Here is a 16,698-nt window from a genome sequence, read left to right as displayed (position 1 = left end):
AGTAAAAAACTTGTCAAAATGAAAATTGGCAAAATATGAATTATAATTAATAATGACATTATAAACTATATTTATATATTAACATATATGATGAAGCATTGGAAAATTACCCGCCACCAATTTGAAAAACGTAGGCCTAACATGTGACCAATAATGACTTAATTTGCATTACATTATTATGATAAGTTATTAATTTAAAACAACACTAAAAACACAGTGTACGAATGAGCTGAGCGAATCGGCATGCGCTATAGAAATGGAATGGCTCTCTGGTAGGGCCTCAGTTATAGAATATGATTTAAACAGTGACCTAATGGTAATGTTCAAAATAAAAGAGTCAATGAAAGTATGATTGTTGGAAAAATGGTCAACATTTTATTTTTATTTCTCAACCTGGATCCGTGCCTGCATGGTGTTTTCGACGAACCCGGGTGTGGGGTGTGAAGCCCAGATAAAATCCACGTTTTTGAGCATTAATTTTCTTAAAGCCAGTCTTTGGAGTAGGAAAAAATTAATAGGCCTATGTTGTACAACTGATTTTTCTAAAGACACAAAGCATATTTGACGAAAAACTCGGGGACGGTTCTGTATCTCAGTAGGCCTAACCGTCGCCGAGTTATTCGTCAAATATGCTTTTTGTGTCTTAGAAAAAATCAGGGAGATTTTGTAGTTACTATAACAACTCCTTGGAAAAAATCAGTGTACAATCCATATCAAAAAATGTTTTTCCCCCAGAGCCTGACCAAGACACTTGTTTATAAAGCAGTGGTACACCTCCAAGAAAAACTGCCTTTTATGTTATTATAACTTTTTTAAGGTCTAGGCCAATGTAAAATAGGCCCTAATACAGGCCTGCCGATACTATAGACATTTGCATACACAGAATATTCATCATGCAATCAGTCACCATCATTCAAAATTTAGACTGGCAGATTCTCATCACGACTTGAACCAAATAAATTCACAGATTATAAAGGGTAATAACAATGACGATAATCGAATTATTATTACTAATACCAGTTATAATATGAAACTAATCGATAGTATTAATAGGGCTAAATACAAAATAAATAAAATGAAACGTAAGTTTTACAGGCCTTCTTCATACACCTCCTAATATGGTGTTTTCATCTCCTTTGTTTTCTATGTATGTCCGTCTATCCATTTAAAACGGCCCCTGTTGTTTATAATAGAAAATTTCATTAAATAATTCAGGGAGATTATGAGATGCTAAATTAAAGTTTCTTTATGTGTATCGTCTTTATTTGATAATTAATTAGTACACTCAAGTCTCATGCTACTAAATTTAGCAATGGATAAATTCTTGATCAAATCACGTGTCTGTTGAATATTCATGAAGCGTACTCCCGCCTTTCACCCCATACGTACAAACAGGAAGGTAGATATTGAGGTTGATCCAAGATGGCGTCCGAAGATGAAATAAGCAATACCGACACTGATTTGTCCATGGAACACATTGAGGTGGAACATATTCCAGTTGAACACATAATAGAAACCGTTCATGATGATAATATTGTAACTATTCCAGTTGATCAATTAGAAAATGTTGCCACGGTTGAAACTGTAGAGACGATTGAAGTCGGAGACGGACCGTCAATGATCGCTTTGCAACCACTTGCCGATGATGATCGAGAAGAAATTATTTTACAAACTAGGGAAGAAATTGTCGGTGGTGATATTGACGATTATGGTGCAGCATATATAATTGATACTGTACCTGTCCCTGCTGCCGACGTTGACGTATTTTCAGAAGGACCAAGTAAAAAAGGCAATAAACGCAGTGGAAAAGGACGCTCGCGAAAAGTTCTTGGGAGCGGAGAGCTAAATTTTGATACTGACAAAGGGACTCGAAAATGGGAGCAAAAGCAAGTACAGATAAAGACTTTGGAGGGAGAGTTTTCTGTAACAATGTGGGCATCAGGTAGATACATTTGGGGATTTTTTTTTGTAATAAGAAAAATGTAAAACAGTAAAAACTCGACTGGCTGTTGTATATATTTTCACACAGTAAACGTCACTTAAAATGTTTGCTTCGCACACTGGCTGTAGAAGCAACGCATACAATTTCATTGATATTATTCGATAAATCATGGAAAGTTACACAACTTTCCACGACTTTTTAAAACATTAACTATATAATAACGAAGTAAATCGCATTAGATTTTCATAGAGTAAAGTTTAGGCTACGTTTCGGCCATTTTTTTCGCCATGTTTTTTTTCCATGGGCGCAGCCATGATTGAAGATGGCGAACAAAAATGGCGATGTGTTCTCGACGCGGTCGACATAGGCGCTGAATCTAAATGAATTTAATGGAAAATATCGTGAATTGAAGTTTCATAATTTGCTATTAGATATTTCTTCATAAAGGTGAGCTGCCCGAAAGGTGCGTTAGAGTTGAATTGAAAGGCTGGCTTTTTGTAAAATATTTCAAAAACCTTTTACTATTTGAAGTCCAAAAATTCAAAATGGCGGACGCTGAAAACGACATAGCTAGCTATCCAGCTAGCTTCCGGCCTTTTAGCTAAATGCAAATAAGATTGGGTGTCGTTTTGTTAAACAGCCAATAGCAGCGTTTGAACTACAATTCGTCTTTTCGTAAGTCAAGTATCGAAAACTAAATGATCTCAACCTCTAAATATGATTATGTTAAAAACTAAAATTTTAGGCTTAGATTTTATTATTAACATAAAAACTTGATTGCTTTTTAACATCAAGTTAGATTTTTTTTTTTTTACTTTTGCTGTGAATTTTCCATGATACTTTGGTGATGGCTTTGTTCACTGTACCAAGTTATATCCATCTCGGAGTACAAAATAAACCAATCAAATACAAAAAAAGGAAGAAAAGTATTAAATAAATATGAGGAGCCTAGATCCAGGTCAAAACTTGTACATTAATAATGTGAAATATCAAAAAGCAAATAATGTACATGAGATGATTGAAATTCAGATTTTTTTTATCAATAGTAAAATATATATTACCACAAAACAAGATAGACTTTAAGTATTCAGTAAAAGTAATTAGGATTGTGAATTTATATTTGTGGTCCAGTGGTTGTTGTGCCCTCTTCATTTATTACTCTGCATGACTTTCATTAATCATGTTTTTTCAATAAATTAAGTTTGTCTTCCAGAATCAAGCCCAAGAAACCAAAAGATGATGACATCCCACGAACAATAGCCTGCCCTCACAAGGTTTGTTTCATATGAATTATATTTGAAGCTAAGCTTCATTCTGAGACTAAAGGTCTGTCCATACTATTAAGTCTTATGTGACAAACACTTGTGGTTTACATCATGCCCATATAAGGGCAATTTACCGAAATTTGTCGCATTAAACCTCACAGTGTGAACAGTCTTGATTCATAGACAGTTTGTCACCTTTAAACACCCCTGTTAGTATTAAGGTATTAATAAACATCACCCAATTGCGTACCCCTCCATCTGAACAGAGTCCGTAAAAATGAGAAAATTTGTTAGAGAGTTTGAATTTTTATAGCATCTCAGAGTAGTGATGATAGGCCTATGCTACAAATTACAGAGCTAGTTAGGCCAAAGCCTTGCCTTGGGAGCAAATTTAATGTTTTCTGCAACAAAATAATACATTACAGGAGCCAAAATTACCTGTGCTCACTTTGAAGCATTCATTTGAAGGGATTTCCAAATGAAAACATGACCATGGCCAAAACGAGTGTCATTTTCTTCAAAAAGATTGCGAATCCATGCGAATAGCGCCCCCAATAGAAAAAAGTGAGATATACTGTAGGCTACAGCATGCACTGCTCAAAATTTATGTAATATATCGGCTGAAAATGATTGATATTTCTTGGTTTAAACTCAGTTTTATATCATTTTATTGGTTTATGTCTTTTTCTTAGCTGATGTAATAATTTATATTATTTTTGAAGACTTAAATGCAATTTTAAGTGTTTTTGTAATTAAAAATGATCATTCGTAATGACGTCATCGCCGCAAATTGGGTTTTTAAAATTGAGAGTTCGTAAATGGGAGGTTCATAATTGGGAGATGTTACTGTACATTCTTCTAGCTGCAATACTGCAGCCAACCCCTATTCAGGGGACATCTCTGTTAAAGTTATATTTGGTCCCAAAAAGTGTCTTTTCTTGTTAATAAGAGCTGTTTGCTGTAGGTCAACAATTAAGTACTGTGCATGTTTTTTTCTTTTATGTTGATTAGTTTACATGCCTATAAATTTTTCATTTTGCAAACTTGTGTTACAGGGTTGTTCTAAAATGTTTCGTGATAATTCTGCGATGCGAAAACATCTTCACACTCACGGCCCAAGGGTGCATGTATGCGCAGAATGTGGAAAGGCGTTTGTTGAGAGCTCAAAGTTAAAGCGCCACCAGTTAGTTCACACTGGGGAGAAACCATTTCAAGTAGGTGTCAACTATTTGATTTCATAAACAAACATTTAAATATAAATACAACATATAAACAAACATATAAATACTATAGGGATTATTATTTCAAAATGCTCAATCAAATTTTGGGGATAACATTTTAAAAATAATTACACAGCGGTTTGGCGCAGCGGGAACGGTTTGGTTTCCCAACCTCGAGGTTGGGGTTTCAATCCCCCGCTGTGCATTTCACTTGTGTCCTTGAGCAAGACACTTTATCTGCATTGCTTCTCTTCATCCAGAAGCCAGGAGAATAAATGGGAACCTGGTGGGGTTGCCTGCTCCTGCGCTGACTACCAGCAACAATACTTAGCATGTGGACCCAATGACCAGGGAAAAGAACTACAGCGCTTCGTAACTGAAAAGAAAGGTGCTATACAAGTAACAAGTAACACAGCACTTATCATTGTTGTACTTTTCTCTTTTTTTTTGCAGTGTACGTTCGAAGGATGCGGCAAGCGGTTTTCACTCGACTTCAATTTACGTACACACGTGAGAATTCACACGGGTGATCGTCCATATGTTTGTCCATTTGATGGTTGCAACAAGAAATTTGCACAGTCCACCAATTTGAAATCCCACATATTAACACATGCCAAAGCAAAACAGCAAGCGCAGCAACAGACACAGATCCCTCAACAGACTCAACACCAATTTGTCCTGCAAATGTAAACACTTGGTGGCAGCATACTCAAATGAACTTCTCTTAAATACACGCCGCATCTGGTGTTTACCGCAGTGCACAAATGGTAAAAATTGGAAATCTAGAAACATCATTATTGTATTAATACAAATAATAAAATAAACTTGGTTATTCTCACAGTGAGACTATTAAGTACATACGCAATGCACAACAATTCTTGTTGGGTAATAAATATTGGTAAAAAAAAGTAGTACTCCAAAAGCATTATATCTCCCTGTATTGTGGTAAACAATGTAAGAGGTAAAAGAATAAAGTGCTAGTTATTCTGATGTTAGAACAAGGCTCAATTATGTTGTACATTATTTTATGTATAGTTCATATTCCTGGCATGGACTCTAATATAAAACAGAAATTCAGTGGTTGTGTTGTAAATGAAATGGTGAAAAAATAATTGAGCAGAAACTTGTAAATAGCCCAAAAAATTAATAGTAAATTTGTGAAAATGGATAAACATATTATTTTAACTTTCATTTCATGATCTGTACAGATTATGATGTTTATGATGTATATTAATGTATCATAATTAATGTATCATAAGAAACAATTGTTTTGTTTAACATGATAGTTAAGGAAGGTTTTACACACATCTTGATTGGTTAAATTGGTAGAGTGGTATTTTCATTGGTCTTAAGTTGGTAGTCTTAAGCCCTTTCCAGATGATCAAATTTTATTTGACAAAAACATGTGACATGCCTAAATATGGTCATGATGACATCACATGACCATATATAGGCACATCATGACTAAATATGGCATATAGCTGTTTGATAATCTGGATAGAGCTTTAGCAGAAACATGTGCCTTAATTTTAATAATTATTCCAATGTGATCATATAACTTACTCAAAACATTCATTTTTCATTTGCAGCATCTAAAAGGCTGCCTTGCAACCAATAACATGGATGGAAAGATAAGGATAAGTGCATTTCCAAGGAGGATTAATTACATTTGTCTTAATGAATTTTCAATGTACAATCAGGAAACAATGTAAATTTCTGTAATTTTAGACCGAAACAATACAAATTTACTTGCTTGTTTGTTGATGGTTGGGTAAAAAGGATTGGATTTAAACATGAGAGACAATAGTGAACTATAGTTAACCTCAGTTGAGTAAGGGGCTTACAATAGGATCTCTTCTATGATTAAGTGGGTCTTAAACTCTAGAATGACAGAGTTAACATGATGAATTATTAATCCCAGATGAGAACCTTAGCAGAATACTGCCCTCTACAATTAGATATTAACATATCAAGTGCAAACTACAAATTTACTTCATGTTACATGGGTGTAACTAACTACAAGGTGTAACACCATTATGATAGACCCTAAGCCATTCAATATACTGTACTGTAATCTATTCTGCTAACAGTGTTTGTAAGATCTATTTATTTATGTTATGTTCCTGTTAATCTTCTATAGTTTGCACAAAATGTCTGACATCATAATCCATACCTGGATTGGTAAGGTGATGTAAGCCATTTATTTTTAATTACTGTACTCTAAAGTGACATTATAATATAACGCTCTTTACCACCTATCAACACTATACCAAATTATAGGTACTGTACTGGGTATTACTGGTATAATAAAGTTTATATGTTACTACAAAGGTGAATGTGGTCCACAGGGAGGGGGAGGGAAAGGGTGTATGCTCATATATTCCAGAGTACATACATTTTACTATGTAGCATGCTCTGCCCTTTTCTGCTTAGTTTGGTATTTAATCAATAATAATTTATAAAGAAGTTGATCACGAGCAAGGCAAAAACCAAACAAGTGTATAAATGATTAATTACAGCACTAGTAATTAATTGAACAACTTTCATATGAGAGTTATGCGGGATAAGGGACAATGTATCTGTTACATGTCGGTACTGGGTCTGTACTGCGGCTGCAACAGGTCCCCAATGGCCCCGTCAAAATATCCAATTTCAAATACTTGTATTTGAAAAAAAAAAAAAACCGTAATTAAATTTTTACTCTTTTATTTATGTCATGTTCAATACAGTTGCCTACAATCATCATTGTGAATTATGTTATAGTCCGTTAATTTATGGTGCATCATATGCGCTAGTTAAGATACCAAGGTCAGTGCAAGCAAATTCTTGGGTAGATTAGCATATTGTCTTGTCAAATTGTCCCCCTTTTTTCATAATTTGTGTTTGTGAATATAATTTTCTAAAAATACGTCTTAATTTTAACTAAATAGTAATTCACATCAACAATTTATTGTTATGAAAATAAAGTTGGAAGCAAAAAATAAACAAAATTGAAAATATTTTTTTGTACAAACTTGTCTTTAATTGTTATCAACTCGTTTTTTTTGTTTTTTGAAAACTATATTGACCTTCATGTGATTTTTATTGTAGCAATTCACACAACAAAATATGTTACACGTCCCCTGCTAGGCAAAATTTAGCAGTGGTCCCTGCCAAGTTGTGTCCGTGTGAATTGGCGCACATGCCATGTAATATCTACTGTATTAGAAAAACCGAATTCGTAGGCCTATTTTAAATCAATGTAGGTCTATTGCGAAAAGATAACTTGTTCAAAATTCAGTTTCCTAGAAGTGCCATAACTACATACTGTAAATTTAATTGCTTATTCCTACATTAATGCATAAAGTGCAAGGAACATGAATACCATACATAATGATACAATGAATAACAGTGACTGTATATTTACACAACGTGCAGGGTATTGTGTAATATCATGGAGGAATAAATAATATACTTATTCCTCCATGGTAATATAAACAACTGCAATTAAATAAACAAGATGCAATATTGCATATGCATTATATTTAGAAATAGGCCTACAAATCAATAAATGCCGTAGAATTTTGAGCTGCCTGAAGCATTAATAAATACTTTATTATTCTCTAGATGAAGTGTAATAATCAGTATTTTATAAGCCCTATAATAAAAAGTATGGCTTCTTTAGAGGATTTTTTTCCTATTAAAATATGGATATGAAATAAATAATGTGCTTTAAGATATGAGAGAAGCAAATTGCCATTACTAACACTGCACAATAAATTTTGATAAATGAATCGCATATTTTTATGTCAGGGAATAACAGGTGGAGAAATCTGCTCCAGGCTTATGTCTTACTGGTGTCTTATTAATTAGAGCATTACATTTAAAAGAACATTTGACCTCAGTACGAGGTCACAGATAGATAGTACAGTACTAATATGTTTGTTATGTTATAAAACAACTTCTCATGATTCTCAAGGACAGCACTCCACAAAAGCGCTTACCTCCTAATTATAATATAAAGGATTTTACTTATGGCCAAATTCCACTTTGCACATATGAGCATTAGACACTGGTTGAAGACCTACAAAAATAAATGAATGATTGTGAAATAAAAATACAGTTGAAGTCAAATCCAAAATGCCATTGAAATATTGTTCAACTTAGATAAAAATATGTTTTAGGTTTACAAGGTATACTTGAAAATGATAATGTAGCCTATAATAATGTAAGTAATAAATTAGGTTTAATATTTTCTAATACTAACATTATTGACAGTTCGCAAAATTGGTCTATACTATATACGATACGAGATACGAGAAGCTTTATTGCAATTTTTTATCATAAAAAAAAAAAAAGTTTAACAATAGGCTAAGAAAACACACATACACACACACATACAAATATTGAATCCCAACACGATGGCGTGTATTTCAATACTTGGAGTATGTATTATACTTTCTTATCTGAGATTAATCAGTGGACCTTTCGGTTTTCACACACATACTATTGTTTAAAGAAGCGTTTGCTATACATAGGCTACACCCATTGCTTAACAATGGGCTGAAAGCTTCAAAGGAGCTTTTCTTTGTTTTTGTTGGTAGCTTTGATCAGGGTAAGAATGCTTTGATCTTTAGTTTAATCATAACTATGTCACCTACTAGGGGTAATGCTTTGATTGGTCAAACACTTTTGGTACTTGTACATATAAGCTTGCAAATATGGATAATTTTTCATTCCCGATGATGACATAATTAATGTTGAAATATTGAATCAAGACATGATGGCATGCATTTCGATACTTGGAGTATGTATTATACTATCTTAGATAAAATTTGACGTACAGATTGTTAATTAATGAAAAACACAAAAATTTGGCATGTAAAATAAGATCGACTTAGAAGTTATTCAACTTCGGCAAGTTTAACTTGATTACTTGATTTCATTTTGTTGCAGTTGTTGGCTCTCAATCAACCACAAACTTATATGGAGTTTTGCTGCACCTGTCATAGCAACAGTTTTCGTAAGTATTTCATTATTGTGTTGAACGCTTGTGGTACACCACGTAGATAGTTCTAAAAACAAGTTTATGAAACAAGTTACATTGAAGAACATTTCTACAAAATATGAATCACTTAATCTAACTGAAAAGAATCTTAAAATTATTTAAAAAAATACAAATCCTAATATTAAACTATTGATTTGGTATCTTTGGAATCTGTTTTCTCAAAACCTACATGGCTGATATCCAATCAATTTTATATTCATAACTTTGCTATTACCCAACCAATCTCCATCAATCTAAACATAATTTTAAAGAGGAAAACATGCAGAGTTTTTAAATACCAAAAACTCCATTTTTTTTAACCGCCCCACCCCCACAAACACATATTATTCTAACATTAATTCTGCAGATTATGATTAGTCATTCATCAATTAAAATAGACAAAAATAATAATAAAAACTAGTGTAAATTATATTTAACTAATAGTTAAAGCTTCAAATTCAATGTTGTACCTTTTGAAAGTTTTTTAGAAAAATGCGATTGCTTTGTGTTACTTTTAAATTTATATTTATATATTTTTGTGGCAAGTCTAGTTTACCAGGAGCACACACCACCAGTTTTAACCAACTGTGTTGTGCTCTCTAGGATAACCATATGGATGATAAACTCTGGTTTTAAATTTAGAAGACATTAACACTTTTTTTCCTGAAGCATCTGTCATCCATCGTCGGTATCTTGCACAATGTAGAAACCTAATGCTCCCAGTCACTCTGCCTTAAAGCACATTTTCTGTCTTATTTTCTAGGTCAAAGCGATCACATCAGTAATATTAGTGTCCCAATCATGCTGTCTTCTGAGTTTAAAATAAAAACAATTTTGGTATTGTTGAAATGCAAGATACATTAATTGCTTAACTTGCATCTTTAGCTACAGCTCCCTCTGGAGGATTGGAATGCTATAATTAGTTAATTAGCTAAATTAAATAAATATTTAAAGGTTGATATTTTCAAACAAAGACCATGAGGCAGTGTAGTTCACCCCAGGTTAAATTTAGAAACAAGAAATAAAAACATGCACTGGGGAAAAATGAGGGTGGGGGGGCATATTTGGTCACAGAAAAAATGTGTACTCACTTGATGACTTCCTGTATTCATTGAATACACAAACAAAACTGAGTTTATGTTTGTTAGTAAAAAAGCTTTCAGAGCTTTCAAAAAATTGCAAGTAAAGGTCTGCTCAAACTGTATTTTCTCAATTATTTTGTCTACATTGTTTTTCATAGCACTGGTAACATAGTCTTGTAAAAAAACAATACCGCATCATGTGGTGCCTATCTAGGCCTATACATATTAGCCAAGCCCTATTCTATTACTACTATGACTTATGAGACAAGCTTCCATGTTAGGTAAAGTTATAATAATTAAATAATAGCAACAACTGAATAAGTCTGAGTCTGTATTTAACTAGTTGGATTCCCCATACTCATTATTGTAAGTTATGTAATAGCTTCCATAATTTAATATACAATTCATATAGTACAAAAAAAAATTAATGAGCCCACTGTTTTAAATTAATATATAAATAATAATTGTTTTGATGTGAGTTTGCATTCTTTTGCCCTACCTGACATAATTATTGTACCAAATATTCAGTATGTTCCCAAATACTTTCGAAGAAAATTCACAAGTTATTCGGTTGGGAATGAAAACCACAACCTCCAGCTAACTAGTCTAGTGCGATAACCACTAGATTAACGAGTTTGAGCTTAATGACTTGTGTTGAATCCAATCCCCAAGTTGCATCGGGTACTGCAATTGTTCCAACAAATGTTAATTTAAAAGTTTTTCCTGGTCTCTATGATCAATTGTATTTTTTTTGGTCATTTAAACAGTAATATAGATAATACGTAATGGTGCTTTCTAATTTTTTGTACTGAATTTTTATTAATATTTAGTTAATTTCGCTAAAATAATTTAATAAACAATTCAATTTTAACAATTTTAATATATAAATAATGATTTTTGTAACATGCACTATACACTCTAGTCTATTATTACTATGTTAATAGTTTACAAAATATTAGTATTTGGTTAATTTCACTACCATAATTTAATATACAATTCATACAGTTAAAAAAAAAAGCAAAGGTCATGAAGTTTTAACTTGATATATAAATAATAATTTTTGTTAGCATGTACTATACACTCTAGTTTATTATTACTATGTTAACATTTTACAAAATATTAGTTGGAGGATACCAATACCACAGCCTTTATTATGTTATCCCTTAAGATGAATATGACATGAATACTGCGGTGGCTTCTTTTGAGGAATCGTACGATTAAATAAGCATGAATCCCTTAGGGTGTACAGTAGGTTGAAAACACATTTGTGGTTCATATATTATATATGGGCAAGTAAATGTCAGCGTAGTCTTACTGAATACATCACTGAATAATAGAAACATCCAGGATTTGTAGAGTACTTCAATTTTTGTTAATCATGGAATAAATTTCTATATTCCATTAGTTTACTCAATTTATCAATATCATGGCAGGGGCAGATCCTGAAATTTTCTGAAGGGGGTGGGGGAAATAGGCCAAGCCATGGTGGGGCTGAGGTGAGCAAATTTTAAGAATATGCCTCTCTAGATGCTCGGTAATGGCACTCTCAGATGGTAGAAATGCTTTTTCAAAGCAGTCTCCTCGACAAAATTATTGACTTTTTCCGACGGCAGATCTGCTCCCCCTCCTTTAGATACCCCTTCCCTCACAGGCGTCACAAATGACTAATTATAGACCTATAGTCTATTCATGGAGGAAATATATTAATTTTATACTGGAAGTCGCAAAGCAAATTATGATTATGGCACCTCAGATGCCCAGAAATGGCACTCATTGAGAGTTCAAATTTGAATATCTTATCTCCAATTTTTTTTTTATTTTGCCAAATGTAGGGGGTTCTGGTCGGCTGGGCACCCCATCCCCACTGGATTAATATGATATATGTCCTATATATAATGACAGACATATTATGCTGTTATGTATAAAGAAAGCTCTTTTAGATCAGAGTGCTATGATAGAGCAAGGATCCTATGGGTAGGGTCACCCCATGGACCCCTAACTGGGGTCGGGTGGTATTTTCAAATAAAAATCATGATGCAATGTAGAGATGTGTATAAGAGACAGAAATAAGCATGAATCCCTTAGGGTGTACAGTAGGTTGAAAACACATTTGTGGTTCATATATTATATATGGGCAAGTAAATGTCAGCGTAGTCTTACTGAATACATCACTGAATAATAGAAACATCCAGGATTTGTAGAGTACTTCAATTTTTGTTAATCATGGAATAAATTTCTATATTCCATTAGTTAATAAGTGAGGGGGACAAATTGCAAAATAAAGGGAAGTCTTGGACCGTAGGCCCAAGCCTTGTCGGGGATCGGGGGCAGCCCAGGGCCCTCACCGAGGGGCCTTAGGCGAAGTCCCCGTAAGCTTTGGTGTCTTTTATAAGTCGTATCTAATTAATTTTAAGGTATGTAATTAAAATTTATTTCCACACTACATTTTCAAAATACAGTGGTAGGTCCAGAAATTCCAAATAGAGGGGGCCCAGGGAGAGACTTTTATAGATGGAGTGTAGACCACCTGAGTCATACCATGGTTGGAGCTAAGATAAGAAAATTTATGATTATGGCATCTCTAGTTGGCCGGAAATGGTACTCCCAGACTGTAGGCCTACTTGAATATAATTTTCTGTTTTCTCCACTTTTAAATTTTGAAAAAACTAGGGAGGGTGGGCCGGGTGGTCCCCATTGAATCTGCCAGTGAAATACTCATCATATTATTTTTTTTTCCAATCAATTTATCCTAGTACTCATAATCATGCCCGCTTACATACTTCATTCAGACTAACATTCATAAAAATAATGATCTATTATCTACTGACATTCGAAACATGGAAAACAAATGATAAATCATGTTCCACTCCAATTCTATCTTAGCATGTACAGTATTTTAAAAATCAATCGAGAGCTTTTTCCTTTTCTCCACTTTTTGAATTTCACTTTTGTGCGAGTAGTAAAGCGACTACACTACTGTGAGTGGAAATACTACCGTCTAACTTCTAACGATCGAAATAAAAAATAGAAATAGGTCGAACACACCTATATCAGCCCCACCATAGCTTGGGGCTGAGGTGAGCAAATTATAAGAAAATGCCTCTCTAGATGCGCGGTAATGGCACTCTTAGATGGTAGAAATGCTTTTTCAAAGCAGTCTTCTCGACAAAATTATAGACTTTTTCCGACGGCAGATCTGCTCCTCCTCATAAAACACCCCTTCCCTCACGGGCGTCGCAAATGACTGATTATGGACCTATAGTCTATTCATGGAGGAAATATATTAATTTTATACTGGAAGTCGCAAAGCAAATTATGATTATGACACCTCAGATGCCCAGAAATGGCACTCATTTGAGTGTTCAAATTTGAATTTTTTATCTCCAATTCTTTTTTAATTTTGCCAAATGTAGGGGGTTCTGGTCGGCTGTGCACCCCATCCCCACTGGATTAATATGATATATGTCCTATATATAATGACAGACATATTATGCTGTTATGTATAAAGAAAGCTCTTTTAGATCAGAGTGCTATGATAGAGCAAGGATCCTATGGGTAGGGTCACCCCATGGACCCCTAACTGGGGTCGGGTGGTATTTTCAAATAAAAATCATGATGCAATGTAGTTCACTTGGGTTAAATTTAATGTGTTTTAATTGAATTTACATGTACGTATATTTAAAAAATATGTTTGATTTATAAGCTAATATCAAGTACATTTTGTAACTACTGTAGGTCTACTACCAAATAGTAACAAATTATCCACTTGGTGGGAAAAAAAATGTAACCAACAAACTTGAAGAATAGAACCTTCAATTTTGGAGGGAAGAAGTTACACCAAGAAAAAAAGACAATATATTTTTTAATACAGAATACAAAAAAAGTTAGGAAAAAATATATACCTTTCAAATATATACTTTTGAAACTGCAAAATGGAGTTTTGAAAAAGAAAGATTCCACATATAAAAACTTAATTTTGAAAAAAAATAAATATTGTTCGAAATATGGAGATTTTTATTTACGCAAGACATGTGAAGGGCAAGATGAAATTCAAATAATTTTGTTCAAAAACGCACTATTGTAAATTAATTCTAAAAAAATTAAACTTAAATTCACTACGTTTTTTTAAAATATTTATTTTGTATATGTTTCACAATAAATAAAAATTTGTATTTGTAATAATTGTAGTTGTACAGTATTTGAATATATTTTCAGCAAGAAAAAGGTAATTGTACACTTTCATTACAGTTCCAATCATATCTTTCATAAAATCTATTATCTATCATGGTTTTCCAATAATAATAATGTAATAGTCATTGTTAAAATAATAAATGACAAGTATTGTATAGGTAAATAACTATAACAATAAATCTTACAAACAGAGGAGTATTAATATAAATGAAGCTCAATCAAAGCATAAGGCCCTTCAAAAAAAAAAAATTAGCTTATCACCATATCTACGCCGGAAAAGCCAAATATCACCGTTGGGTTGTTTGCTGGTGCATTGATAAAACATGATTGAGATATTTATACAAACAATATCTACTAACTATTTACTAAAAAAATTGAAAAATAAAATCCCCCTACCAAAAAAAAAAAAATAAATAAATAAATACATTTTTTTAAAAATATTTTTTCTTTTGTCAATACCATAGATAAAGATAATAAAGTTCATTCGTATTTCGTAGGTGATAAACTAATGCATATTTTTTTTATTGGGCCTAATGTATAAGTAAAGAGTATAAAACTGCAAGAGGTCCGACTTCTGGAGATTCGTTGGAATGCAAAAAGTACTTCCACGAAGGGGCGTGGCCTTTAAAAGATTCAAACAACGTGTACGAGTTTCTAAATTTCTGAAGGGCTCCCCCTATTTCGTGGCAGTACTTCTAGCGTTCCATTGCCTGCATACCTTGCTGCATAGAAAATCAGGGTAGTCGGACCTCTTGCAGTTTATACTCTTTGGTATAAATAAAGCTGCATTTCTACTCAGAATGTATAATGGAATTGGATTCCTGGCCACATATTCCTAAATGCGTGACTTGCAGAACCGATGGTTATTAGCAAAAATGTTAATGTGGATGTAAAATACTGGAATCTTTTAGGTTTAAAATAACTGGAAAAAAGATTTGAATTTGAAAACGGTTTGGAATGTCGAATAATGTAATGCTGCCTTGCGCGTGAAGTGTCTATAAAAAAGTCTTGCCATTTGCTTTACGTTTTAAAGGACGCCACCAAGCAGAAATATTACCTAGTTGCACGCATTTAAACAAAACTCTCCAATATGTCTTTATGTTATTACCCACTTCCTACCGCTCCCATGTTTTTTGCAGTTGTGGCCCTGTTAGCACCGTCTGCGCTATATTGTGGTCATAATATCCTGGCAAAGGTCCAAATTAACCCCAGCCCCACTGCGTTAAGAATAGGCACCAAAATAATTGTATTTTTCCCTCTGTGGGCACTGCTTCTGATTCAAAAATACAAAATAGTAACTTAAGGTACAGGTTTCAGTATACTCAACACCTTGTATAAGAAAAATACTCTCATTCATGGTAGCAAACGTGAGCATTAGTGAATTGATTGTGGCATGGTCAAGTTTCTATAGAAACAGATTAAAATGTTGAGGACCTTGTACCACATAGCCTTGTAAATAGCAACTTGGAAATTCAATATAGAGACTACAATACTTGGCCTTTACACTTAGCTTTGTTAATAGAATACTTAAGTGTGTCTAAATCCTTTTTTGTGCAATCACTGTAAATGCCAATGTTGCTAATAAATTCTAATATATTGCCAACTACCTTCACAATTTAACCTTTTATGATTTTCCATTTACATATGGTGGCATTCGATTTACATTTTATGCCTATTTAATTTAAATTCATTAATTATTCTAGTATATTAATGTTGAACAATACTGATGTTGCATATTTCAGTGAAATATCTCTTACAATATTAATAAAATAGACAATCATACTTATATTCACATCACCATATAAACCTTAAACATACTGACAATAATGAGAAAAATAAGTTTCAAATGCAAAAAACACTTGTTATTAAATATAATATTGAAATAATTAAACACTACAGAATATTAGTAATCAAAAATGTGCAAATTGACACAAAAGTATTCATAGTAATAATCCAAACAATAATGAAAACA

The 16,698-nt window shown here is 33.1% G+C and overlaps 1 protein-coding gene and 1 long non-coding RNA gene across 2 annotated transcripts; both read left to right on the top strand.

Annotated features, from left to right (window-relative positions):
• Positions 1–1,130: 1,130 nt before the first annotated feature.
• On the top strand, positions 1,131–7,426 carry LOC117116011 (transcriptional repressor protein YY1-like). Its single transcript, XM_033259941.1, has 4 exons — positions 1,131–1,982; positions 3,138–3,216; positions 4,263–4,421; positions 4,881–7,426. Exons 1-4 carry the CDS (start codon positions 1,423–1,425, stop codon positions 5,115–5,117), a joined length of 1,035 nt encoding a protein of 344 aa, XP_033115832.1. The 5' UTR covers positions 1,131–1,422; the 3' UTR covers positions 5,118–7,426.
• A 2,041-nt stretch (positions 7,427–9,467) lies between these two features.
• On the top strand, positions 9,468–16,526 carry LOC117116059. Its single transcript, XR_004446670.1, has 2 exons — positions 9,468–11,787; positions 12,633–16,526. It is a non-coding gene; the product is annotated as an uncharacterized LOC117116059 (long non-coding RNA).
• Positions 16,527–16,698: the final 172 nt, after the last annotated feature.

Source organism: Anneissia japonica, unplaced genomic scaffold (genome assembly GCF_011630105.1).
Source record: "Anneissia japonica isolate Jap-2015-1 unplaced genomic scaffold, ASM1163010v1 scaffold287743_len2803612_cov181, whole genome shotgun sequence".
Taxonomy (NCBI): Eukaryota; Metazoa; Echinodermata; class Crinoidea; order Comatulida; family Comatulidae; genus Anneissia; species Anneissia japonica.
This window is presented reverse-complemented; position numbering and strand designations above follow the sequence as displayed.